Genomic DNA, 25,611 nt, shown 5'->3' with positions numbered 1-25,611 from the left:
TTTATTTTATTTCTGTATCACAAACAGATAAACACCGTGAATGTTTGGAATAACAACAATCATTACTGTCATCTTAGAATAAATGATACGGAAATGAATTCTATTAAATGGTTAGCAAAGATTTGAGGAGATATCTACGAAGAAGTAAAATAGTAGCTTAGTTGTTTGTTTAGTACTCTCAATAATAGGTTTTAGTTGGAAACTAGGTCGGGAACTATCTACTGTATTAATAGTGATGACAGGTTTTTCTTATAGTTCAAAAGTGTATTCGTCTTGTGAAAAAAATAACATATAGAACCATTTACACTCTAAGACAAATTAAATTATTGGTATTGAAAAACGTGAAAATTATGTTTCTGCTCATCAGTAAATGGTAACATCCAACTGCGTGCTACAACCAATTAATGGGAGGTATTTTTTCAAAAGGTAAGAGTGGTTATCATAAACTATGTTACTCGGTCGTATAAAAAAATTAACTTAAACACGTATAAATCTAATGGGAAATGTCAATGTCATTGTTTAACACTATGGATACTTATGTTCTATTCGATTTCATTCGTTTTTTTTAAATATAAATAATCTACATTTGCTTTTTAACTTTATAGAATAGTATGTTTTAATAACGCTCTTAGTTATCAATTGGACTTACAAGTTTCTAGGAGTAATATAACTGGGTATATTGTAAGCATTAAAGGATTACTTTACTAACAAGTTTGGTAACCGTGATTCAGAAATGATTTTTTTCTTAGGTGATGTATCAAACAAGAGCGAAAATGGAGGTAGTCGTAGCGTTGAGCAAAACCAAAGTATTAAGACTAAAAGTGAAGAAAGTTTTATCAATAGAACTAAAAAGGCTCAAAGCACTTGTAAATCCAATCACTTAACAAGCCAACTTAGTCAAAATAATAATGCAATCGAAGAAGTAAAACTTAATCCTAACTTCTCTACAGCTAACGACCCAGAAACATATCTGTGTGGCTATACGAAATCAATTGTCGCCAATAGTACAGATACAAGTCTTAGAACTGAAAGAAATAATCATTACAAGGAAGATAATAATAATCCTACCGAAGCTTCTTTAAACATGAATGATAATATAGCTGAATCATTTCAACATGCAACATCCAAATGTAACAGTAAAGACAAAGAAGGTACAGTCAAAGTCAATAATGAAATGACAACAAATCAATGTATCGATGAACTACAAACTGAACCAGTTGCTGTTCCGTCTATATCCCGAACTATAAACTTAAGCGAAGATGTGGAAGAAAGGAAAGAGGAAATTGAGTCTAAAATCAATGAATCTAGTTCAAATTTGAATGTAGGTTACGAAGGTAGTTATGATTTAGATTTAAAAATGAATGTTGAATTGAGAGACAGTTTTGTTCAGAAAAATATGAAGAAAACTTTACTAAAAGCTCCCCCACCCTCTGAAGAGGTAGGTTCTGTTTTGGTAGAAAGAATAGTGCCAATCGGGAAAAAACAGAATTTAATTTCTTATTCCAAGACTCGGCCTAGTAGCTCATTTTATATTGCTCCGGCTTATGCCAGCCCTACGGAGGACGGAGAAACGTTGCCTCCATACAGTCACGAAGATAAGATGATGCAAACTACTGAATATGAAGTAGAGGATCTTTCGGCCCTTTCGGGTCCCCAGGATTGGTCCTCAGGACAAGTAGAGATGAAACCTACCTTTGGCGACAACGACTTTGTACCAGCCGCTGACTGGCTTGACATAGACTATAAATATAACAAATATTTTGAAAATGACCCAATAACAGGAGACTTCAATGATAGAAGAAGTAAGTACAATGCTTTTTTGGTCAACTTTTATAAATATATAATAGAGCTTTTGATCATAAATAGTAAAATATTATTTATTTTTCCCTCGATAAACACATGTCGAAGGAAGACTATAGATAATAAAAAAAACTTACAAAGTAAATTCCGACTTAAAAATGTGTGGGTCTATGAGGGTATAATTCTATATTCAATATTAGTTCATTTTGTCAAGAGCTGTTCAATAATGATTTTTGTTAAAAGCTAAGAGAGGATTTCTTAATCACACTACTTATAAGTAAGTAAGTAAGTTTGACTAGAATTGTTTTTTTAATATGATAGCATATGAAAGTAAATGTTTAAATTTCTTTAAAGGTGTGCTAGTTTAATAGGCCTAAGTTTTAATCATATTTCCTGAACCAATCTCATATTAAACTATACAGCCCGATGTGTAACTGACTCACTCAATCAATGGGGATACAAATGTTTACCCACTTCCAGGATACCTAGAGATCTGAAATTTTGCACGATTGTAGGTCTTGGTCCCATTTTATCTAAAGTCCCATTCTTATATTTTACCCCCTCCCCCCGAAAAAAAATGGCGGAAATATGAAAACGACAATACACGATTTTAGCGAATTTCCCATTTAGGGAATAAGCTATTACCGTAGTACTCGTGGTAAGACCTGGACCTGGGACCGATTTAATTTTTTTTTGAGGTCCCTAGAGGCCAAAAACACCTTCTGTTCAAATTCATAATCGAGCAAAAATGATCCGATTTTGATGAAATTTGGTATAAACGTGCAAATCTTCATTTATTCGAACGAGTTGGCAAACCAGCATGATCGGACTATGGGAACGGGGGTTTATAAATAGTTTTATGGTGTAAAAATATGTTTTTCTCATTTTTGACCCAAAATACATTAGAAATTTAGCAATTTCTTTCCAAACCATTTTTGTAGAGCTTAAAAAACAAATAATTGAGTATATTAAAGCTTTATTTTTTGCCTAATGGTTATAGAGAAAATTCCAAAAAGTTTTAAATTTAAAATTCCCATGTTATTCTTATGAAGAATAAGTAAACTCGTTAAATTAATTCCATTTAAATAGGGAATAGATGTGATATTTTTAAGGAGACATTTTAGAGTACATACAATCAGACAAATGGAAATTCGCTTAATCTGTTGGTTTGCTGCGGCGGGGGTATTTTTAAAAGGCTATAGCTTGAAAACAGTAAGAGCTAGAAACGATTTGAAAGCATTTTCATAGTCAGGAATTAAATATTCTACAAAACGTTTTCAGAAAATCACACCCCTTCACCTCCCAAAAACGCCCTACTTTCAAAAATTCGCTTTTATGTTTACTGGTTTTTGCAATTTTGTTCTACCTAGGTAATATATTTTGCAAATGTTATTAATGCTTTGTACTCTCCTTAGTTTGACCTTAAAATTCAACTCGGTAAATGTTTTTCGTAACATTACTCCTTGATCCATAAAATTTAAGTTTAATGTCGGGATTTGGTATATTTCCCCACTTTTACGAGGTTAAATCAGATTCTTTACCTATATAATAAACCCCCCCCCCCCTACATATCATATTTTAAATATATAACCCCCAAACAAATAATTAAACCCCCGCGACAGTTCATGAACCACTGTCTGTCATAGTGGTAAAGACTTCAAATATTTTACAGTTACTAGTCTTCATTTTAAACGATAAGTGTATAACATTTTCACCCATCCTCCAAATGTCCCCTCCCCCCTAGTATTTTTGTATACAAAACACTTCAGTTGTATTAGACTACAGTGGTTAGAATTGTACTACCTTAATATTATTGTATTAGTTTACTAAGTAAAACAATTGATCAGTAATAGATTTTCTCCGATGATATTTCCAACGAACCCCCAACAAAAAAGGTGGCTTGGGGTGAGTTTCACTATATCATTACTTCGTTTTAGCGAATTTCCATATAGGGAAGTAGCTTTTAAGCATGGTAAAATCTAGACCCGGGAACCATATACTTTTTCATTTGAATGTCCCTAGATGCCAAAAACACAATTCGTTCAAATTGTTATTTACAGTCCGTGTTATATATATATATCCGTGTATCATATATATATATATATAGATATATCCGTGTTGTTATATATGTATGTCCGTGGAGTAATATTTGTCGGATGTTTTTTTTTAATTTGGCTTAAAGTTGTTGGGTGGGATAAATTGAATAAGTTCGCGCACCAGCCACCGGACTATGGGAACGGGGTGTTATGGGGGGTTTTATGTGGTAAAAATTGGATTTTCTCATTTTGGAACTTTAAAACATAATACTGTACTTTCAAATTTCTCTTTAAATATTTTTAAAGACCTTAAAACCCCAAATAATGTAGTATATTGAAGTGTTATTCTACAATAATTGGTTAAGGAAAAAAATCGATAAATTGTAAATTTAAAATGTCCATGTTATTCTTTCGGAGAGTAAGTAAACTGTTATAGTTTGCTTGTTTATGGATATATTTTGACCAAACTTGAAAATTTTATTTATTTTACACTAATCTATTAATATTTTACTAAAGGCACACTTTATTACCCTCCCGGAGCAGCAAACCTAAGTGCGTGTAAACCTAATAGTATTTAATTAGATTTAATTGAAAATCAAATCAGGCAAATAAAATTGAAACACAATATAAATTTTCTTGAAGGATGTCTGTTTCTGTTTTAGGAGATGACCATCTCCAAAAGTTATTAATTTTTTGAATTGCAACATACAAGAATTTCTACAACATAGGCTACTGTTTTTTCTTGCTATGTAATAATTCTAATAACTATAAGGAATTTATAGACAATTATTACTATATTTTACTAATCAAGGCAGTAACTCAGTCAAAGTGGTCTTATGTCACAAGCTGGTTGAATGTTACAGAAAAATTTAACCTTGACGATTATAAAATTAATATAAACCCCGAAGAAGAAAAGATATACCTAAAGATCCTTGAAACTATCGACGACACGCCGAATTTAGGGAAGGATCCTGAAACCTTCAACGCTTGCTGGCTGAAGGAAACTATTTTGAGAATCTTAGAGCGCAGTGGAAAGTATAATACCAAATACTACGACGAACAAGGTAGGATATTCGTATATTTAAAGCTTAAGCCTTAAGAAAAGAGTATAATTATTAATTTAAACAAAGGCACTAATAATTTAATAATTCAACGAATACTATGTGTATTTATTCAGTACAAAAATATTATACTCAAGGAATATATTATACCATTCCTATAGTATTATATATTATATATTATAATATATAATACTATATTATATTATTATATTATACTATATTATACTCAGGACAGATACAATATACTAAAGGAAAATATTATACTCAACCAGCCCAAAATACACAAACTTTGAATGTAACGTGTTATTTTGTAATACTGTATATTCAAATGTTTGTTTTAATTACTAATACAGTAGTATAAATAAATAAACAATGCCTTTGGGAGCGGCTGGCCAAGTGGTAGAATGCAGGACATAGACCACCAAGCTCATGGCACAGACTATAGAATATTCTATAGTGTGTGCTCACGGGTTCAAATCCCGCCAATACCCCTTTTAGAATTCATTCAAGTGATATTATGATAGTGCCACGGCTATCTAGGTCTAAGGTAGGTCGCACAATATTATTGAACTGCATGGTTGCTCTTCAATAAGATTGCAAAATTTATTGCTCAATAAATATTAACCGTGTATGGGCCCCTTATCGTTTCATTGTCTAAACAAAATTTCCGATACTTGTTCCATTTACTCCCAAAGAAATAATTACTTTCACGTGGTCGGCTTCACCGACGATTGACATTTGGTGTTCATGTGTGGGACAAAGCAGAACCCCGGAAATGTTCACATTCGGTATTTGCAATTACAGTGAACTATAATGAAGTAAACAATTATAATGGGTTTAATCACCGCCCTTATCATTACTTCTTAAACACAAATTAATTTCCTTTGAATCAATATTGTGTGTCCACTAGGATCCTTAGTTATCAAAAACAATCAAGTCAAACAAAATTTTGAAAATACAGAGTTATGACATTCGTTAAAATGTAAATACGTTAAATGGCAATTTCTGTTAAGAAACCTAATGTCGGTATTACAGTAAGAAATAATAACAATTATGATTTTTGGTAATATATGTAATATAATTTAATTTTAAATGTTAACCAACTGTTTTAAATTTGTAAACTTACAAAGGCTTCTGAATTGAGCACAAAGACGTTTTCCAAATATTTGAAATGTAATCCAAAGCATAGCACTAAAATCACAAAACATTTTTTATAAGTTTTTTTATTTATTAAACTATATCTGTATTTAAAGACTTAACATGCTTAACACTTAACAATGTAGAATATTGATAACTTTATTAGTAAATTGACTGTATATAAGTTACAGAAAATGCCTTCTGAGACCTAGAATAATTTATTTATACCTAAATACTTAATTATTAATTTTAAACGTGGATTTTAGGAAACGAATACTCCCTTAGAAGCTCTAGGCCTAGTTATGCGTTAGCAGATTGGGCGAAAGACTATTTATCCACTGTAAAACCGGAACAGAAAAAAAAAAACGCCACATCGGAAAAAAAGGTTGAAAGTGATTATTATGTGAATTTTGAACCTGTAAATAAGCGAATGAACCAAAAAATCAAATCTTCGAGTAAACCAAAACCACAACCGCCAACAACTTTTAAAAATCAATTTAAAAAAGATAGTACCAAAGGAGAAGAAAACCTTGAAATAAGTCCAAAACGTGATAAAAAATTGAATATAATTCCGAAAGAACGACAAACTGAGATATACAACTTGCTATCAACTAATCAAGGAACAGCACAAGTAATGGAGTCCCTTTTGACTCCACAGAACCAAATGAAGATATTGGAAGAGTTAGCGAAACCAACACCTGTTCCTAGTAAGCAGCCTTATACAGAAAAAGGTGGGGAATTAAACGCTAATGATTCCCAAGAACCAGACTTAGAAAATATTTTTGAAATTCTCATGGGAGATAATATAAAAGAAAAAAAGGCAATATACGACATGATGAAAACTCCCGTAGGAAAGGAAACTGTTTACGAAGCACTATGTCGTGTAGGAAGTGAGAAGTATCCAGAGTTGTATGAAAGTTACGACGAAGATGAAGATGTTTATGCTGGTCGTAAATCGTTTAGTGAAACAAAAAAAGAGAACAAACTACAATATGGTGATAAAAAGAAAAAAGAAAAGAGGAAAATTGTAATTCAAACCCCTCCATATCCAGACGATGTTCCATATCAATTGGGCCCGGAGGAGATGGAAATGGACGAGGAAAATCAATACGATCCTAATGACATTGAAAATAATCCAGAGAAACAGCAACACGTTTTGGACATGTTAAAATTAAGTTACATTTTGAATCCCCAGAACGAGGAACTACCCGACTCAGACCCAATGCCAAAACCGACGCAATCTCAGACAAACTACAATAATATTGACGCTATTTTATCCACATTAGATGGTAAACATGAAATATACAACATGTTGAAAACACCGGATGGTAGAGATAAGGTCTTAGATGCATTGTGCCGTATAGGGAAAACACAAAATCCAAAATCTTATCAGCCATAATAAGTAAAAGTTATATGACCAATGCATTTCGAGCTAATGGGAACTTATAAAATAATCAACCGAAATTAAAAAGATCAGTTTCTTTTGAACTTGAACTATTTGCTTACATCAGCAGTTGAATGTATTTCCTACTCTATTCAATAATAATCTCGCTCGTTAAGTGTAGAGTAATTATTGAACGGACTAGCATATAATTAAAATTATAAAGTCTTAACAAAGGACCAAATCCGTTTTCATCCAACAGATTTGAATTCCACATAAATATATTGCATGTGTTTATTCTAACCTTTTGTTTATAGTTCGTCCGATTATTAGTGCTTGGGAATGTTTAAATTAATCAACCTATTTACTCAAGTATAATGATGTTTTACCACGTAATACTGTGAATTATTGCCGATAAATGAATAAAAACATCAGATTAACTTTAATAACCGCTTTTGTAATTCACCATAACCTCGACTTAAATAGTTCCCGTTGTTAACGTCTACCTTAGGAATATAAATATAGTGTGGATGTAATCAAACTGATTTTTAAAATTTATTTACAGTTAAGTTGCTTTGGTTATGGCAAACAATTATTTAAAATAAAAACTTGTAATGTCTTTTAAATGCCTACACCGCTAGGCACTGTAATGTACAAACTACTAAAATACTTGAGAGCTTTTGATAAGAATTCCACTAACCAACGAATGATAACGCCAAATAGATTAGATCAGTTGCATCGGTCAGCCCGTCATGAACATTTGGTTAAGAAGTGCTAGAACTCTAAAATGTTAGAACAAGAATACATCGATCTGAATGACGATTATTCAGGGAATATAACTAACTACTACCCATCAAATGCAGTAGGTTTGTCTCAAAACAGCAATCATCAATCCACTGACCGAAGCAAAAGCTTGAACTTTGGAAAGTCATGGATAGCAAATCACATAAGCAAAGATTCAATTTATAAGAAAAAGAACCGTTGGGGAACTAAGAAGCTGACTCATTTTATTGATACAATGTTAACCTATGATTTTAAACATGGGTAAGTAATTACCAGGTACTTAGACATTATAGTTAATTTGTTAGTTAACACTAGGTTGTTTTCTATTTTTACCATAATAATTAATTTTACTAATACAACGCTAAAATAAAAAACAATAAAAACGTAAAACACTTACATGTCCAGTTAAAAAATATATTGTATGAATATTATTATTTAGACTCAATTATTTTGGCTTCTCGTAGCTATTAGCTATCCATTCTTAATTGCAAACTCTGAGGAAAAAGTTTAAACAACAAAAAGTGAACGCTATTGGTTAAGGTTATTATTAAATATTTTATGTTAATTATAAGCATACAATGATTATTATCAAGCTTCTACATGCTTTAAAATCGAAACAGTTGCTCCAAATATTTAATACATATTGCTGTATAAGCCACGACTTCAACATGAAATTTGTTATGGCCGAGTAATCGCATGAATAACGTCACAAATAAGTATTTTATACTTGATTTTGCTAACGTTTATGAATCCTCAAACTGACATATTATGTCTATTCTTGACCATGTATATATTTTTATCACGTGGCAACTGCCTAAAATCATTGATGTTGGTATTGTCAGCTTACCAACAATCTTAGGTTAACCAGTCATAAATTAACAAAAGAGGCAAATATTTTATTCATTCTTAAATCGGTAAAAAAGCATAACTGGTCTTCACTATAAACTTACCAAGCAGGTTTGGCTGTCATTTGCAATACTGTCACATTTAAATATCCTGATAAGGGTAAAAAGTTTAAGATGTTATAAATCTAAGCTTATTTAGCAGTTAAAAACTTGTAAAACCCTTATAAATTAAAACTACATATCTCACAAATTGTATTTCTCAATGCGGATTTCATTTTTATTATGTTTTAATTTCGTACTTATAATTATTTTATTTTAATCCAAAAACCTAATCTTGTTCTTGAATATGTAGCCTAAAAACTGCAAGTCATAATTTCAATGTGCCTAGGACTGAAGGAATGAAGAATTTAGGATCATCCAACCAAAAGTCGGGTAAGGAAATTATAATTTTACAGAACTATTCTTCTGATTAATCTAATTTAAATGTGATTTGTTTAATTGCTGGGTCAACTTTCAATTTTCTTTTGTCAAAAGAATATTTTAATTTATTTATATTTCAAAACTTGAAATTAATAATATCATTGAGCGGAGTGAGCGAAGCGAGCGAAGCTCTTATACGTCGACTCTTATGCATTTCGTAATACGCAAACTCCTCCTAGACGGCTGAATCAATCGTTTTCAAATTTTGCATGGTGATAAAGACCGTATCGGTGAGTGCCAACATCCATTTGGCGTTAAACAATTCTCTCAGGAATCCACCCCACTGGGTCTCAAAGTTTCAATGTAATCCTTATGGAAGCAGTATTTGACACATAAACCAAGACATGTGATCAGCTGTTGACTTTTGAATGCAGTAGATAAATAAATAGCTGATAACATTATTCTACAGATATTAGAACAGAAACGGTATGGATCATAAATATAATAAAATGACGACACTAGTTAGTACTAAAGGTGAGCAGTCTGGAGTGTGGAAACTGTTTATGACGATTAGATTTAGGTATCTGCATTCCAAAAACTATAAGGCAAGGGAGGAAAACGGGCCCGCGACGTAGGAAGTGATGAAGGAAGTAGTCAAGACGAGCTGTCCGGAGTGTGGGATCTGCTTATGACCATTATATTAAGGTATTTGCAATCCTATGATGCTATGGGAAGGGAGGAAACCAGGACCGTGACTTAGGAAGTGGTGAAGGAAGTAGTAAAGACGAGCAGTCCGGAGTGTGGGAACTGTATATGACGATTAGATTAAGGTATCTGCAATCATAATATGCTATGGGAAGGGAGGATAACGGGTCCGCGACGTAGGAAGTGATGAAGGAAGTAGTCAAGGCTAGCTGTCCGGAGTGTGGGAACTGTTTATGACGATTAGATTAAGGTATCTGCAATCATAAAATGCTATGGAAAGGGAGGTAAACAGGTCCGTGACGTAGGAAGTGGTGAAGGAAGTAGTAAATGCGAGCAGTCCGGAGTGTGGGAACTGTTTATGACCATTATATTAAGGTATTTGCAATCCTAAGATGCTATGGGAAGGGAGGAAAACGGGTCCGGGACGTAGGAAGTGATGAAGGAAGTAGTCAAGGCGAGCTGTCCGAAGTGTGGGAACTGTTTATGACGATTAGGGCAAGGTATCTGCAATCCTAAAATGCTATGGGAAGGGAGGTAAACAGGTCCGTGACGTAGGAAGTGGTAGAGAAAGTAGTATAGGTGAGCAGTCTGGAATGTGGGAACTGTTCATGACGATTAGATTAAGATATCAACAAACATAAAATGCTATGGAAAGGGAGGTAAACAGGTCCGTGACGTAGGAAGTGGTGAAGGAAGTAGTAAATGCGAGCAGTCCGGAGTGTGGGAACTGTTTATGACCATTATATTAAGGTATTTGCAATCCTATGATGCTATGGGAAGGGAGGAAAACGGGCCCGCGACGTAGGAAGTGATGAAGGAAGTAGTCAAGGCGAGCTGTCCGGAATGTGGGATCTGCTTATGACCATTATATTAAGGTATTTGCAATCCTATGATGCTATGGGAAGGGAGGAAACCAGGACCGTGACTTAGGAAGTGGTGAAGGAAGTAGTAAAGACGAGCAGTCCGGAGGGTGGGAACTGTTTATGACGATTAGATTAAGGTATCTGCATTCATAATATGATATGGGAAGGGAGGATAACGGGTCCGCGACGTAGGAAGTGATGAAGGAAGTAGTCAAGGCTAGCTGTCCGGAGTGTGGGAACTGTTTATGACGATTAGATTAAGGTATCTGCAATCATAAAATGCTATGGAAAGGGAGGTAAACAGGTCCGTGACGTAGGAAGTGGTGAAGGAAGTAGTAAATGCGAGCAGTCCGGAGTGTGGGAACTGTTTATGACCATTATATTAAGGTATTTGCAATCCTATGATGCTATGGGAAGGGAGGAAAACGGGTCCGGGACGTAGGAAGTGATGAAGGAAGTAGTCAAGGCAAGCTGTCCGAAGTGTGGGAACTGTTTATGACAATTAGGTCAAGGTAACTGCAATCCTAAAATGCTATGGGAAGGGAGGTAAACAGGTCCGTGACGTAGGAAGTGGTAGAGAAAGTATAGGTAAAAAAGAAAGTAGTATAGAAAGTAGTATAGGTGAGCAGTCTTGAGTGTGGGAACTGTTCATGACGATTAGATTAAGATATCAACAAACATAAAATGCTATGGGAAGGGAGGAAAAAGGGTCCGTGACGTAGGAATGATGAAGGATGTAGTCAAGGCGAGCTGTCCGGAGTGTGGGAACTGTTTATGACGATTAGATTAAGGTATCTGCAATCATAAAATGCTATGGAAAGGGAGGGAAACAGGTCCGTGGCGTAGGAAGTGGTGAAGGAAGTAGTAAAGGCGAGCAGTCTGGAATGTGGGAACTGTTCATGACAATTAGGTCAAGGTATCAACAAACATAAAATGCTATGGGAAGGAAGGAAAACGGGTCCGCGACGTAGGAAGTGATGAAGGAAGTAGTCAAAGCGAGCTGTCCGAAGTGTGGGAACTGTTTATGACGATATTAAGGTATCTGCAATTATAAAATGCTATGGGAAGGGAGGAAAACGGGTCCGCGACGTAGGAAGTAATGAAGGAAGTGGTCAAGGCGAGCTGTCCGGAGTGTGGGAACTGTTTATGACGATTAGATCAAGGTATCTGCAATCCTAATATGCTATGGGAAGGGAGGTCACAGGTCTGTGACGTAGGAAGTGGCAAAGAAAGTAGTAAATGCGAGCAGTCTGGAGTGTGGGAACTGTTGATGACGATTAGATTATGGAATCTGCAATTTTAAAATGCTATGGGAAAGGAGGAAAACGGGTCCGCGACGTAGGAAGTAATGAAGGAAGTGGTCAAGGCGAGCTGTCCGGAGTGTGGGAACTGTTTATGACGATTAGATAAAGGTATCTGCAATCCTAATATGCTATGGGAAGGGAGGTCACAGGTCTGTGACGTAGGAAGTGGCAAAGAAAGTAGTAAATGCGAGCAGTCTGGAGTGTGGGAACTGTTGATGACGATTAGATTATGGAATCTGCAATTTTAAAATGCTATGGGAAGGGAGAAAAAAGGTCCGTGACGTAGGAAGTGATGAAGGAAGTAGTCAAGGCGAGCTGTCCGGAGTGTGGGGACTGTTTATGACGATTAGATAAAGGTATCTGCAATCATAAAATGCTATGGAAAGGGAGGTAAACAGGTCCGTGACGTAGGAAGTGGTGAAGGAAGTAGTAAATGCGAGCAGTCCGGAGTGTGGGAACTGTTTATGATTATTATTTTAAGGTATTTGCAATCCTATGATGCTATGGGAAGGGAGGAAAACAGGTCCACGACGTAGGAAGTGGAAAAGGAAGTAGTCAGGGCAAGCTGTCCGGAGTGTGGGAACTGTTTATGACGATTAGGTCAAGGTATATGCAATCCTAAAATGCTATGGGAAGGGAGGTAAACCGGTCCGTGACGTAAGAAGAGGTGAAGGAAGTAGTAAGGTGAGCAGTGTGGAGTGTGGGAACTGGAAACCGTTTGTAGCGGTTAGATTAATGTATCTGCAATGCTGAAATGCTATGAGAAGGGATGGAAGCATCCCCACGACATAGAAAATGGTGAAAGAAGTAGTAAAGGCTAGCAGTGCGGAGTGTGGGGAATGTTTGTGACAACTAGATTAATATATCTAAAATACTAAATTGCTATGGAAAGTGATGAAAACAGGTCCACGATGTAGGAAATGGCTTAGAAAGTAGTAAAGTATGAGCATAGTGTGAAAACCGTCTATGGCAGTTAGATTGATGCATATTTAATCCAAAAATGCTATGAGAAGGGAAGGAAACAAGTCTATGACGTAGGAAATGCTGAAGGAAATAGTAAGGCTTGCAGTGCAGAGTGTGGGAACTGTCTTTGGCAATTACATTAATGTATCTGCAATCCTAAAATGCTATGGGAAGAGAGGGAAATAGGTCCACGACGTAGGGGGTGGTGAGGAAGTAGTAAAGGTGAGCGTGTTGAGTGTGGGAATGGATTAATTTATCTGCAATGCTAAAAAACTATGGGAAGAGACTGTAGACTGTAGGTTAAAATAGTTACGAAGCACGAATCGATACATATTTTGATACATGCAATCGTTTATAATAGTAATTTACAACTGAGTTGACAACAGCTGATTTTTACTCCACTTCCTAAAGAGTAAAAATGCTACTTTAGACCCGCAACGCATGCATTACAAACGACTGGTATTACTGCAGTATGACCAAAACAATATAATATAAACCCTTGATGACTCCGCTCAATTTTGTGGATGCCTCTGCGAACGCCACCTAGTTATTTTACTTTGAAGTATAGCTAGTTGACAAAGTTGGTTGTTGACAATATTGATTGATTGTTAAACCAACCTCAATGACATTAAATATCGCATGGTTTACTGTATGCATGAAGCAACGAAACCTTGTAATAATAGGTGTTGATCAACAAAATCCAAGCTTAAAATTTGTTTTCTATTATTTAATGTTAATTAATTTGTACTAAAGGGTTTTAAGCGATTTTGAATGTAAAAATTTTTCAGGCACAACTATTTCATAAAATGTGTATACGCTAAGATGACCAGATACAGATTTAAGTTTTTGTTTTATACAGAACCGTCGGACAACAGTTCAAGAGAAACCAAGGAAAGCCTCCCCTCGATGAAAAAGACTGAAAAGGAGTAAGTGTTAAGCATTAAAATGGTATTTCTATATAAACCAAAATAAATATCTGCTAAGGAACATTCATACGCCCTGTAGTGCACTTTATCATAATTTAAAAGTTGAACACAAGAAAATAGCTCCGTGTTATGGTAACTCAATACAGTAATGGAATACTATAGCCTCTCTCAAAGAAAACCCATTATGTTTCAGAACGACGCTTCACGCAGTGGACACCATATCATGTAAGCAATCCTTCCCTAGAGAACTAACGATGGTTTCCTTAGCACCTAATAAAGATCCAAGCATATCAAGAAACTACTCATTATGCTTGTTTAAAAATGATTCGTTATGATTTCACATTTGTTTCTGATGTCAACTAAAACGTTTAACCAAACCCCCTTAACGATATTCTTAAAAAATAAAACTAATCTTACTACACCAGGGTAACTACGTATCTGGACAAGGAACTGAAATTCTAAATATATTTGTTTGTGTCAAATTCATCTTAGTTTGTCATAAGGTCGGATGGAGAGCAACTTGTCTATGACCTATTCCACTTTTGAAGGTTGAATAAATTGTCTATCTATAAGATTATAGAGAACATTTTTTTTTTGTTTTAGGTTTTATTGATGACAAACTAGTTTCATATCCTCAGAATTTAGACATTTTATGATTAAAGTTTGTGCAAGAGTATTCTGAAACTTTAATTTTTCTTAAACTTTCTAACTACTTTGAAGGCAAGAGAGTTTTTGAAAAAAAGTCTTGGTCCAATCTAGCCCATCTAGTAAATTATGACCAAAATTTCATGACAAGTCTGATTTTATAAAAAATACACATGACTTAACAATCATTTCAAGTCTAGAAAATATATATTATAATTTGTGGTATACCGAATTGTTGATATAAAGTTTGTACAACTACTGTACTTCAACACTGAAGTAAGAATTCGAGATTACAGATATAGAAAACATTGAACTAAGTATAGCGTCTTGCCATTGTACACTTTCATATATTTTCAATTTGTTTAGGGAAACCCAAAAACAATACGGATCACAAATACATGAAAGAAAACATGCCTAACGAATTAAATTTAATCGACAGTGCTGAAGTTCAAACAGAGAGAGAGGCAAAAAACACAGAACAACGATTGGAGGAATGTAAGTATAAATAATAATAATAATAATAATAATAATAATCTAAACACATCAACGCGTTCAATTTAGAAATATTTTTAGTTTAAAACTAACTGATAAAACAGGTTTTCAATTATAACATTTAAAGTTTCAAGGATTAGTGTAAAATGGATAGTGTAATACCGATGATTACGAACCACTATAAGAAGCGAAACCTTGTGGGCCAAAAGGTTTGTATTGTGGTATATAGTTGTTTGTATTCATTTGTAATACACATCAAATACAATTTCAGTACTTTAATGGTTTGTCTAAAACTTGTAAATGTTTGTGGAATTTTCACATGTGCTTTTGTAGTAAATTAGAGTTAGATAAGGCTTGCACAAGTAATCACGCGTATTTGGACAAATCACTGACTGGGTGAAAGTATTGCTTTCACACTAATGAACTAAAAAGGTATATCCTAATTTCTATCATATCCTAAATTCTAGAAAAGACCGTAAACAGAAGTTGGCTTTACAGTTAATTAAATTTAATGTATAATAATTAAATATTACGTTACTAGTCCGGAAGTTAGGTGTTTACCGGCCGAGTAGACCTATGTACCTAAGGTAAACACAATATGACACAAACAAAATTACGAAAAGTACAAAAAGAAACATTGACACAATTGAAAACAGGCCAACTCTAACCAAAGTTGACCAACAGCATAGGTACCAAATACTTTTTTTTGTACTTTTCGTAATTTTGTTCGTGCCGTATTGTGTTTACCCTTTGACGATTTTTACAACTGATCAACTCTACAAGTGCCTGAAGGTGACGATGGTGTTTTATCACAGAAACATGTCCTAATTTGACAAATTTTGTTGAGCTGTGACGGGATTACGTAAGCAATTTACTATATGAATTTAACATGTTCTCCCTGGTTTCCTACGCAGATCTGTCCCTTGCATCTATACAATCGTATTTCGCATTATAAACGTAGGGGAAAAACGTATTTATCTATCTGTTCTTTGGTATATTATTTTTTGTTAACTTAAATAATCAAAGATCCATTTGTGGTATAAACTTGAACAATTCACCGGTTTGTTGAAAAATTAAATTAAATGAAATGCAATGTTTATAGCACACATTGTTTAAAGCGTAGATAAAACAAAATATTTAATAAAAGTTCTGGAACTATTTTGAATGATGACAATGAGAAAACGAACACCCTATTCTGCATCAATGTGCCATATTATAGTGAGTGCGGTAAAAATATCAGTGGGTCCTTCCAAAGGCCTGAATTTTTTTAGATGAAATCTTATCTTTCGTCTCCAGAAGTCAGGATACAGGACGGAAATAGTGTTTTACCCTTTTTTTACAAAATGGCGTCCGAAATCGCAGGTCACTGGTAAACTGGCCGGCCCGCGTAATGAAGTTTATGAACGTTCCCACAAACACTTTTTTTACACTAAAAATGTTAAATAGCACTATAACTAATATTTACAATTATTTATGTCCCTTTTCCTTCCCAACCATTGTTTATTTCAATCACAGTGAATCATGAAACTACTGCTGATAACAATGTGGTATTTGGGAGTGGATTTTTATTAAAAGTCACATAAAATAAATTTAAAAACAATGAAATATATAATTGTGTCTTATATAAAGCAAAAACACAAAAGAAATCCGTCAATAAATGTCCAAAGTCAATAAATTGTACAAGCGGGAATTGCGGGCGAAACCTACAAACCTTTCAAAGCAACTTGAAAAATGGATGCTTATCCATACTCGATTTCCTTACTCGGATGGTCGACTACTGCTCAGCCTTACTTCCCTGGCTCCGACGTTTTACCCGCACACTGCACCGGCCTTCTCCGTTCGACACCGACCATGATACGTCACAACCTCATGTTCACCAGCCTAGCGTTGCTTTCAGTATACGCTATATGTACACGGTCTGCTGTACATAATTATAATAATTTTATGATAATTTATGATAATGATATTTTTTCGAAATGGTTGTACAAATGTTCATACGTCCACACTACCTCTCCCAACTTCTCATCAAAACACCTGGGCTTGGTTTGATTACAAATGTCAAAAGAAACAAGATAGAAGACGCCAAAACAAACAACACTACGTGCGGACAACGTCTGCTGGAGGGAGACGATTCGATGCCGAATTGCTCCGTACAGGGCACGAGGAGCCGGACCAGTGTGATAGTGCGCGGCGTCTCATTATATTACGTGTATTTTAACATGTTAAAAAGGCCGTAGTCGACCGTGGTTTATATAACGCTAGCAACACACTCGCAATAACTCCGGTGCTTTCAACAAGGTTCGCCAGACGCCACACTAGGATCTTGGCGGCTACATGTTACCGGGCCGACCTAAGCGCACGTCCGGTGGCCGGTCCTCGGTGACCGGCCCGCACCCAACGTGTTAACCAAACATATTATGTTAAATGAATCTAATTTTCTTAAAGTTATGTTGGTTGAAATTATAATATTTTATGTAGGCTATCATTCCTTTAGTTGTACAGATCTTTTGCTATTATATTGTCGGTGAACATTCAAAGTAGATGCCTTAGATCTTAGAGGCATTATTGCTGAAGCTTTCTAACTCATGGTTATGCTAATGCATAACCATGAGTTAGAAAGCTTCAGCAATAATGTAAAAGACACAACTTGAATTGTACCTCTCATCAATACGCTATTTAGCATAGTTATATATATTTACGTAATTATTTTTTGTCAGTATATTTATAACAAACATAACACGTAAATCCATTGTTTATTTAAACGTGTATCGAATATCATGCTAATACTAAATGAATTTTAGCTGTATGACTATTTAAATAACCGTATTATAGATATTACAGAAACATGGGAAAAATATCGAAAACGATTTGAACACCTTGGCGAAAAGAATCCTTTTGCTTCTGACCCTCCTACTCCGGACTTTTTGTTAAGTGAGTATTTTGACATCAGCCATTAAACGTACTAATGCAGATTGTTAACCATACAACGCAGGATCGTCTTCAAATGGTCCAAAATCGTTTGGTCCAACGTTTATATTGCCGTTCGTTTGGTCCAAAATCGTTTGGTCCAACAGTTAAACACTCGTTCGTTTGGTCCAAAATCATTTTATCCAACACTTTAATACGACTTCATTTGGTCCAACGGTATAAACTATTGCGTCCCTCACATTGAAGGCATTCAAATATCCGCCGTCGTATACAATAATAATATTAATACAGTAAAATTTTTGCTTTAAACATGCCGAATTTCTACGTTTTTTTCACTTATTAATCACTATTAATACACTATATTAATACACTGCTATAAAAATACATATCTCCTCTATTATATATATAGATAGAGTTAATGGTTAAGATAATACCATTGACAATAAGCCACAACAACTATAAATTCTTTTCTTTTAAATAATTTACCCTTGGTTCTCATGGGGAGTAAACATAACATTTTGGGAAGTTTTACAAATAGGATATAGGCTATCTTCACTGAGAAATTCACTTTATATATTTGTATTATCATTGACGTTGTTGTATTAATAGTCAAAGGTATTATTAACTACATGATTGTTACAAATACCATGACAAACACACAACAAACATAGATTGAATTTAATGTATAGATAAATTAAATAAACCATCTGTTTAACATTAAATGCAAACTCAAAGCAAAGTCAATGTTTATCCACAAATCTAGGGAATTAAAACGCGTTGTTTTGAGATTGACTGGGGATAAAAAGTAAACAGGACACAATCACACTATATATAAACTAGCAACAGTGCCCGTTGTGGTTAAATACAACGGTCTCTAGTAAAATAATGGTTATGAAATCCATACACCACTTTACTCACTAATATTAATGGTACAGTTTAAGCACATAACATTATAATCACACATTTAACATAAGGAACACACTTTAAACATAAATGCAAATTGTTAACAACAACATTTAATCTAAGAAAAATTAATTAGATAACAATATAACAATAAGCTGTTGAATTATTAACACATGTTTCGTATGATTAGATTATGCATACGGGTAAACCAATTATTGCCATCTATAAAAATAATTGGTTTTTCTTTTCCGAGTCGGGTTAGCTCTTTTACCCGACTGATTTTCATAATTTTGGCCTTAAACTAAAGGTATGGACGTACCGCAGATTTGCCATCAAGCATCGGCATTCATTTTGACGTATATTTTGAGTTATGCACAAACTGCCTCCCTGTATATTTCTTATGCGAGTTAAATTTAGTTTTTTTCGAGTTCAATGTTTCGCAGGCGGCGATGGTTTACAGGAGGGCTCTTCTACCTGCCCGAATTTCATAATTTTGGTCTTAAAATAAAGCTATGCAAGCACATATTTGTCATCAAGCATTATCATTAATTTATCTAATGTATTACTCGACGAAATATTTTTTTTTTCTCTTCAATTAAAGATGTATTCCAGCAGTTCTAATTACATTATACATTTTGGTCTAAAAACCTTAAGTGAAATACCAGCTCTCATTTGAGCTATTGATTATTAAGATCGGACTACCTAAAGCACACTGCTGAATCACGAAACAACAATAAATACAATCGTTTTAGTACCTATCTGCAATCAATGATACGTAACTCTATTTTTATCGTATCGCTCAATCAGAAAATATAAATTTGATTATATCTTGGATATGGAATTTAGTTTTAGATACAATTACTTCATTCTGATTACGTTATTCTATTTATTTTGACCTAATGAAATATCAGCTTCCATTTCATTACAGCACGCAGCTAAATCACGACCAACACAAATTGTTCAAAAAATGGAGTTATTTATCATCGATTTATAGCCAAACGATCTTGCTTGCAACCTCAACAGTAATTTCATAGTTATTTGCAAATCTTCACAAATTAGGCTATCCAATGACCTATTAATTAATAAAATCGGTTCAGTAGAACTGTAGATTTAATTGTACTAAGTTTAACAACAACATCTTTAATTCAGTATTTTCTCACTACTATAAACCTGGAGGTTGCTTAACGTTTTTGCAAATAACTTTGAAACGGTGAGGAAATCTACCAAAGTGGATAGTAATATTCTGAAAGAGAATAAAATTTCCTACAAATTACTATTATGAATTTCTTGAATATCTATATATATAAAAGGCAAAGCCCTCACTGACTGACTGACTCACTCACTCATCACTAATTCTCCCACTTCCCATTTACTTAGGAGGCTGAAATTCGGTACACTGATTCTTTAGGCATTAAATAGGAAAACTAAGTTGTTTTTATTCTGATCGGACTCTCGGGCTCCGCCCCAGTGGCTCTGGAGTTTCCCATGTTAACCTTATGAGTACTCATATTTAAATGGAATAAATGAATCTTAACAGCTGTTTCAATTAAGCAAGTTGGTTCTGTTCTATGATGTGCAATAGCATTAAAGTTACAAGGATTACCAACAGGGTGCAGCACTATTTTTTTTTTTTTTTTAATTTATGACAACAGCTAATTTGCAACCAAAAGGTGAGTGAGCGTAGCGAACGAACTTCAACCTGGAGGCGAGTTAGCGTAGCGAACGAGCTAACCTGAAGGCAAGTGAGCGCAGCGAACGAGCTCCAATCTAAAGGTGAGTGAGCGTAGCGAACGAACTTCAACCACGACGAACGAACTTCGTGATTGAGCCATGCGAACGAGCTCATCTTGAAAATTAATAAGTTAAACGGGGCAAAGCCCGCGGGTACAGCTAGTACTCAATAAAGGCAGCCTAAAGTTGGCTACAAATATAAAATTGAAAATATAAACCTGGAAAAAATGAGTTTTAAATGTATTATTTTTTATTTTTTATGTTTTTACCTTAAATATCTAATAAAATCAAACTTTCATAATTATTTGCAAATCTACACAAATTAGGCTTTCCAACGACCCATTAAGTAACAAAATCAGTCCGGTAGAAGTCTAGATTTAGTTGTACAAAGTTTAACAAAAATAAATCTAATTCAGTATTTTCTCACCACAATAAATTTGGAGATCACTTAGATTATTGCCAATATCTTTTGAATGGAGGGGAAATCGACCAAAGTGAATGTGATATTCTGAAAGAGAATAAAATTTACTATAAATAACTATGCAATTCTTGAAAATACTTAATAAAGGCAGCCAAAAGCTGGCTACAAATAGAATCTTGAAAACAGAAACTTGAAAACCCCAGTTTTTAATGTATTTTTGTTATTTTTTATTTTTTACAACAAATATTTAATAAAATCACAATTTTATAATTATTTGCAAATCTACATGGGTAAGGCTTTCTAATGACTCATTAATTAACTAAATCGGTCCAGTAGAAGTCTAGATTTAGTTGTACAAAGTTTAACAAAAATATCCCAAGCTCAATATTTCCTCATTACTATAAATTCGGAGGCTGCTTAGCTTTTTTGCAAATAACTTTTAAATGGTGAGAAAATCGACCAAAGTGGAAGGTGATATTCTGAAAGAGAATAAAATTTCCTACATATTGATACCATGCACTTCTTGGAAATATTCAAAAATAGCAGCTAAAAGTCGCGCCCAAATTTCAATGTATTTCTTATGGAAAACACGTTTTCTTTAATTTATCACCATAAATCACAACAAAAACAAACTTTCATAATTATTTGCAAATCTACTCGACTTGAGCTTTCCAACAACCCATTAATTAATAAAATCGGTCCAGTAGAACTCTAGATTTAGTTGTACAAAGATTTTTAAAACTGAATTATATATAGAATAGATAAATATATGAATATGTACGCGTATATAAATGCAAACTATAAATTATCTAGAAACATAACACAAAACAACAAATAGGCCTCGGAAGGCAGGCGGTTGGGTTGACGACGTGACGGCGATTATTTGAACGCCTTCAATGTGAGGGACGCAATAGTTCACACTGTTGGACCAAACGAACTCGTATTAGAGTGTTGGATCAAACGATTTTGGACCAAATGAAATACTCCCCAACTGGAGGATAAAACGATTTTGGACCAAACGAACTGTTTTACAACTGTTGGACCAAACGATTTTGGGCCAAATGAAATACTCCTACAACGCAGACGTAAATCAAATACATACAAAATTAAAACTACCAGTATAGTTTTGCATTTCCAACAAATGTGTCTACTCAAATATCTCATACACTAGTATCCAGTTATTTACCGGTGTTACACCTACATTAACTTTTTAAGACAAAAGATACTTAAGTTATGCCAGTCTTTCTTTGTACCTCGTAGTAAACATATATGATATAAGACCTTTCCAGCATATGCTAGCAAATTAAATTAAGGTTACCCTGAGAACTACTGTTTATATTCACTGAGAACAGGAACGGGATCAAATACGTATGAACCTTTCTTTACCCGTGCTGTTTATATCCTAGGGTGGGATCAATTAGTGGTTTGGAACTGAAGTTATGCATCACTGAGGGCAGTATTAAACACTTCTAATATAAAAAGGAAATACATTCAGAAAGGTTTATAAATACTTTTCCATATTCTTATAAACCAATTTAAATCTAATTTTCTTGTTCACGCGTTTCATCTGTTTATTAGAAGTTTTCATTTAACACTATTAAAATCAATAATTTAATATTTTTATACAAACTGGTTCAATGCATTTGGAGTTTGGTTAATGCAACTTGCTTGGACAGAAAAACGAACTATTCAATCCTCTTGCTGTTAAAATTCAGCATTCATAAATTCAGAACATATATTTACGTTCTTTACGAATATTATAACGTAAACTTTAACAAATCTAAGGGATTCAGAAAATGTACATCTGATTATATATTCCCTACTTCCTAGAAAGTCCATGGCCTAATGATTGTTTTACAAGTAGCCTATAAGTCAAATTTATACTCAAAAAACCTCTAAAATTCTTGGTATATCTCATAAAATTAAAATAACTTGTATTGTTCACTTTATTGACATGTTTAATAAATAATACCTATCTTTTTACAGGGAAACATGGTCTGGCCAGTGAATATGATCAGAGTTCGTCAAGTGAAGACTCTAGAATTTATGAGCCAGTTACCAACAATGAAAATCATTTAGCGTCTATGACAGTCGACGGGGCTGAAAATGCTTATCCATTACAGGAATCTAGTATGGATCCTGAAAACATTGTTCAGCATAAAACTGTCACATCCCCAATCCTAGATGAAAACATTCCTCTAAATACGTTGGAACCGGACTCAGAGGAAGAAACAGAAGAACTTCATCTCCATAATGAAACAAACTCAGAGTCTGATGAAATTGTGATCAACGACGATTCGTATTTACCGATCGAAGATGAAGAACAGATTGCTAATGATGCGGAGGAAGTACAAATACAAGATGAAAAACTACTGAATTTAAAAAACGGTGCCAAAAATACTGAGATGCCTTCTAATGAATATGACGAAATTAATTTCCTAAAATCTACAGAAAACGCTTTGATATCTCCCCTACGAAACGTTAGGTCACTCTCTACAATTGAAGGAAATCATCCAAGAACATCTAATATACGGACAAAAAGTCAAAAGATATATCACTTCGAAAAAGAACCTAGAATAATTCGAAAATCAAACAGGAAATCTCAAAAACAGCAAACTATAAAGACCAATATGAATGAAACTTTTAAACCCCTTGTAAATCAGTACGCGTTTTCTCCTTTCGGAGGAGCGCCAATGATGTCACAACCAGGTCCGTTTTATGCCTTTCCACCTCCTGCTCTTCCATTCAACTATTGGATGGCCAAACCACCAATAAGTCAATTTAACATGTTTCCCTACAGTTATCCATGGCAAAATGTACCTTTTCAATCTCATTACTATCAACCAGTTCTCAGCCAGAACGTGGCTTCTAATCCTTATCTCGGTCCTCCTAGCATATATCAGCCCAACATGAACCCTAATTTATCAGGAAGTCCGTATACAACCACTGCCCAGGGGGTGACTAACAGTCCAGCCGATTTTGATCCAGGACAAAGAACAACTAACTCAGGTTCATTTCCGGTGAAACGAGGTGAAACGAATAAAACCAACATTAACTATATGAAAAAAGAAAATAAAACGACGCATTCTCAATTTTCCAAACCTGAAACTGGCAATACGTTTTACGACCATTATGGTCAGAGTTATCTTCAATCTAGTTCAAGACATCGTGAAAATAAAGTTCTCGGTCAGCCTTTCAAGAACGATCAAAGAATAACAGAACCTGAGCCATATAATAGAATGCAAAATCCCAATTATGAAAAACAACCTTCACAATATTCCCAGCCTTATGTGAGATCAAGTCACCTACCTGATGCACATAACTCAAGACTAAATCCACCTTCTCCCACCTACGGTAATGCGCCGTTGATATCTAGCCATGGTGACTACTCAACTGCACGAAACTGGACGAAATCACATGTTCCGCCGCCCTCTTATCCAGTACCTAATGGAAATCAGAGAGGGAATAGTCAAAATCACCAATATGATTTTCTTATAAATGAGCAAGAAAGAGCAAGGTCAAGACCGAACTATGAATTTCCATCTTACCCAGGAGCAAGGCCCTCTACAAATCCAGGCCCTGGCCAGTCTTGGTACCATGAGGTGCCTCATTATCCTCAAGAAAGCAATTCTATTTCAAATTTCTATGGGAATATCAATCCACAATTTAACTCACAATGGCCTGAGAAGTAGGTATGTTTACGATTTTACATTTTATAACCACTTTTAGTACCTAATTCTACTGCCATAATACCTTACCTCATAAATATATATTTTCTCTGAATAATTATGTGTTTCTGTATGTACTCGTATTATTAAAATTGAAGAGTTACATTAATCATTGGGTTAGCTAACAATGAAAAATCTAAATATTATTTGAGAAATAATATTACTCATATTAATATTTTTCTAGTATTTTTTTGCAGTTTATTTTCATCTGCAGGTAATGATGATTTATAAAGGACAAGTAAATATTTTATCAAAAACAGTTATTGTTGTTATTTTTTAAAATTGTAATTAGAGATATTCCCTACAACTTGGTCAAGAGGTGTATGAAGCATATTTATTAATTTTTATTCAGGCCACATTCAAATTGCTCTAACTGAAGAAACAAAAGTTTGCTTTTTATTTGTTGTTATTAATTTAATTGAAACCCCCAACCTCTTTACTTTACTTTTTTATACAAGAATAAATTGGAATGCTAGTATTTCTAAGCTAGCTGTGGGCCCATCCTGCGCCCAAAGTACCCATTTAAAACTGTTTGTAAA

General features: G+C 34.3%; 2 protein-coding genes across 3 annotated transcripts; both read left to right on the top strand.

The window, feature by feature from the left end:
• The first annotated feature begins 211 nt into the window (after positions 1-211).
• On the top strand, positions 212-7,833 carry LOC128982607 (uncharacterized). The gene is made up of 4 exons (XM_054401568.1): positions 212-426; positions 750-1,802; positions 4,700-4,900; positions 6,301-7,833. The coding sequence occupies exons 1-4, from the start codon at positions 405-407 to the stop codon at positions 7,431-7,433; spliced, it is 2,409 nt and encodes an 802-aa protein (XP_054257543.1). The 5' UTR covers positions 212-404; the 3' UTR covers positions 7,434-7,833.
• A 162-nt stretch (positions 7,834-7,995) lies between these two features.
• LOC128982775 (uncharacterized) lies at positions 7,996-25,286 on the top strand. 2 transcript variants are annotated; one of them, XM_054401743.1, is made up of 7 exons: positions 7,996-8,459; positions 9,396-9,475; positions 14,158-14,224; positions 14,418-14,449; positions 15,236-15,364; positions 18,194-18,292; positions 23,331-25,286. In XM_054401743.1, exons 1-7 carry the CDS (start codon positions 8,203-8,205, stop codon positions 25,034-25,036), a joined length of 2,370 nt encoding a protein of 789 aa, XP_054257718.1. In that variant the 5' UTR covers positions 7,996-8,202; the 3' UTR covers positions 25,037-25,286. The 2 variants fall into 2 exon arrangements, with proteins under 2 accessions (XP_054257718.1, XP_054257719.1); XM_054401744.1 differs by lacking the exon at positions 18,194-18,292.
• Positions 25,287-25,611: the final 325 nt, after the last annotated feature.

The sequence above is a fragment of the Macrosteles quadrilineatus genome, unplaced genomic scaffold (genome assembly GCF_028750875.1).
Source record: "Macrosteles quadrilineatus isolate MER2022 unplaced genomic scaffold, UCM_ALF_1.0 Scaffold_1__1_contigs__length_201487025, whole genome shotgun sequence".
NCBI classification, from domain to species: Eukaryota; Metazoa; Arthropoda; class Insecta; order Hemiptera; family Cicadellidae; genus Macrosteles; species Macrosteles quadrilineatus.
The sequence above is the reverse complement of the archived record's forward strand: the minus strand, read 5'-3'. Positions and strand labels throughout refer to the sequence as shown.

Bases quoted from the DNA above. Each gene is read 5' to 3' on its own strand.
- LOC128982775 (XM_054401743.1), top strand. From the start codon at position 8,203: ATGTTAGAACAAGAATACATCGATCTGAATGACGATTATTCAGGGAAT. The intron at 9,476-14,157 runs GTAAGGAAATTA...TGTTTTATACAG, and splicing joins ATCATCCAACCAAAAGTCGG to AACCGTCGGACAACAGTTCA. The intron at 14,225-14,417 runs GTAAGTGTTAAG...ATTATGTTTCAG, and splicing joins ATGAAAAAGACTGAAAAGGA to AACGACGCTTCACGCAGTGG.
- LOC128982607 (XM_054401568.1), top strand. From the start codon at position 405: ATGGGAGGTATTTTTTCAAAAG. The intron at 427-749 runs GTAAGAGTGGTT...TTTTTTTCTTAG, and splicing joins GGGAGGTATTTTTTCAAAAG to GTGATGTATCAAACAAGAGC. The intron at 4,901-6,300 runs GTAGGATATTCG...CGTGGATTTTAG, and splicing joins CAAATACTACGACGAACAAG to GAAACGAATACTCCCTTAGA.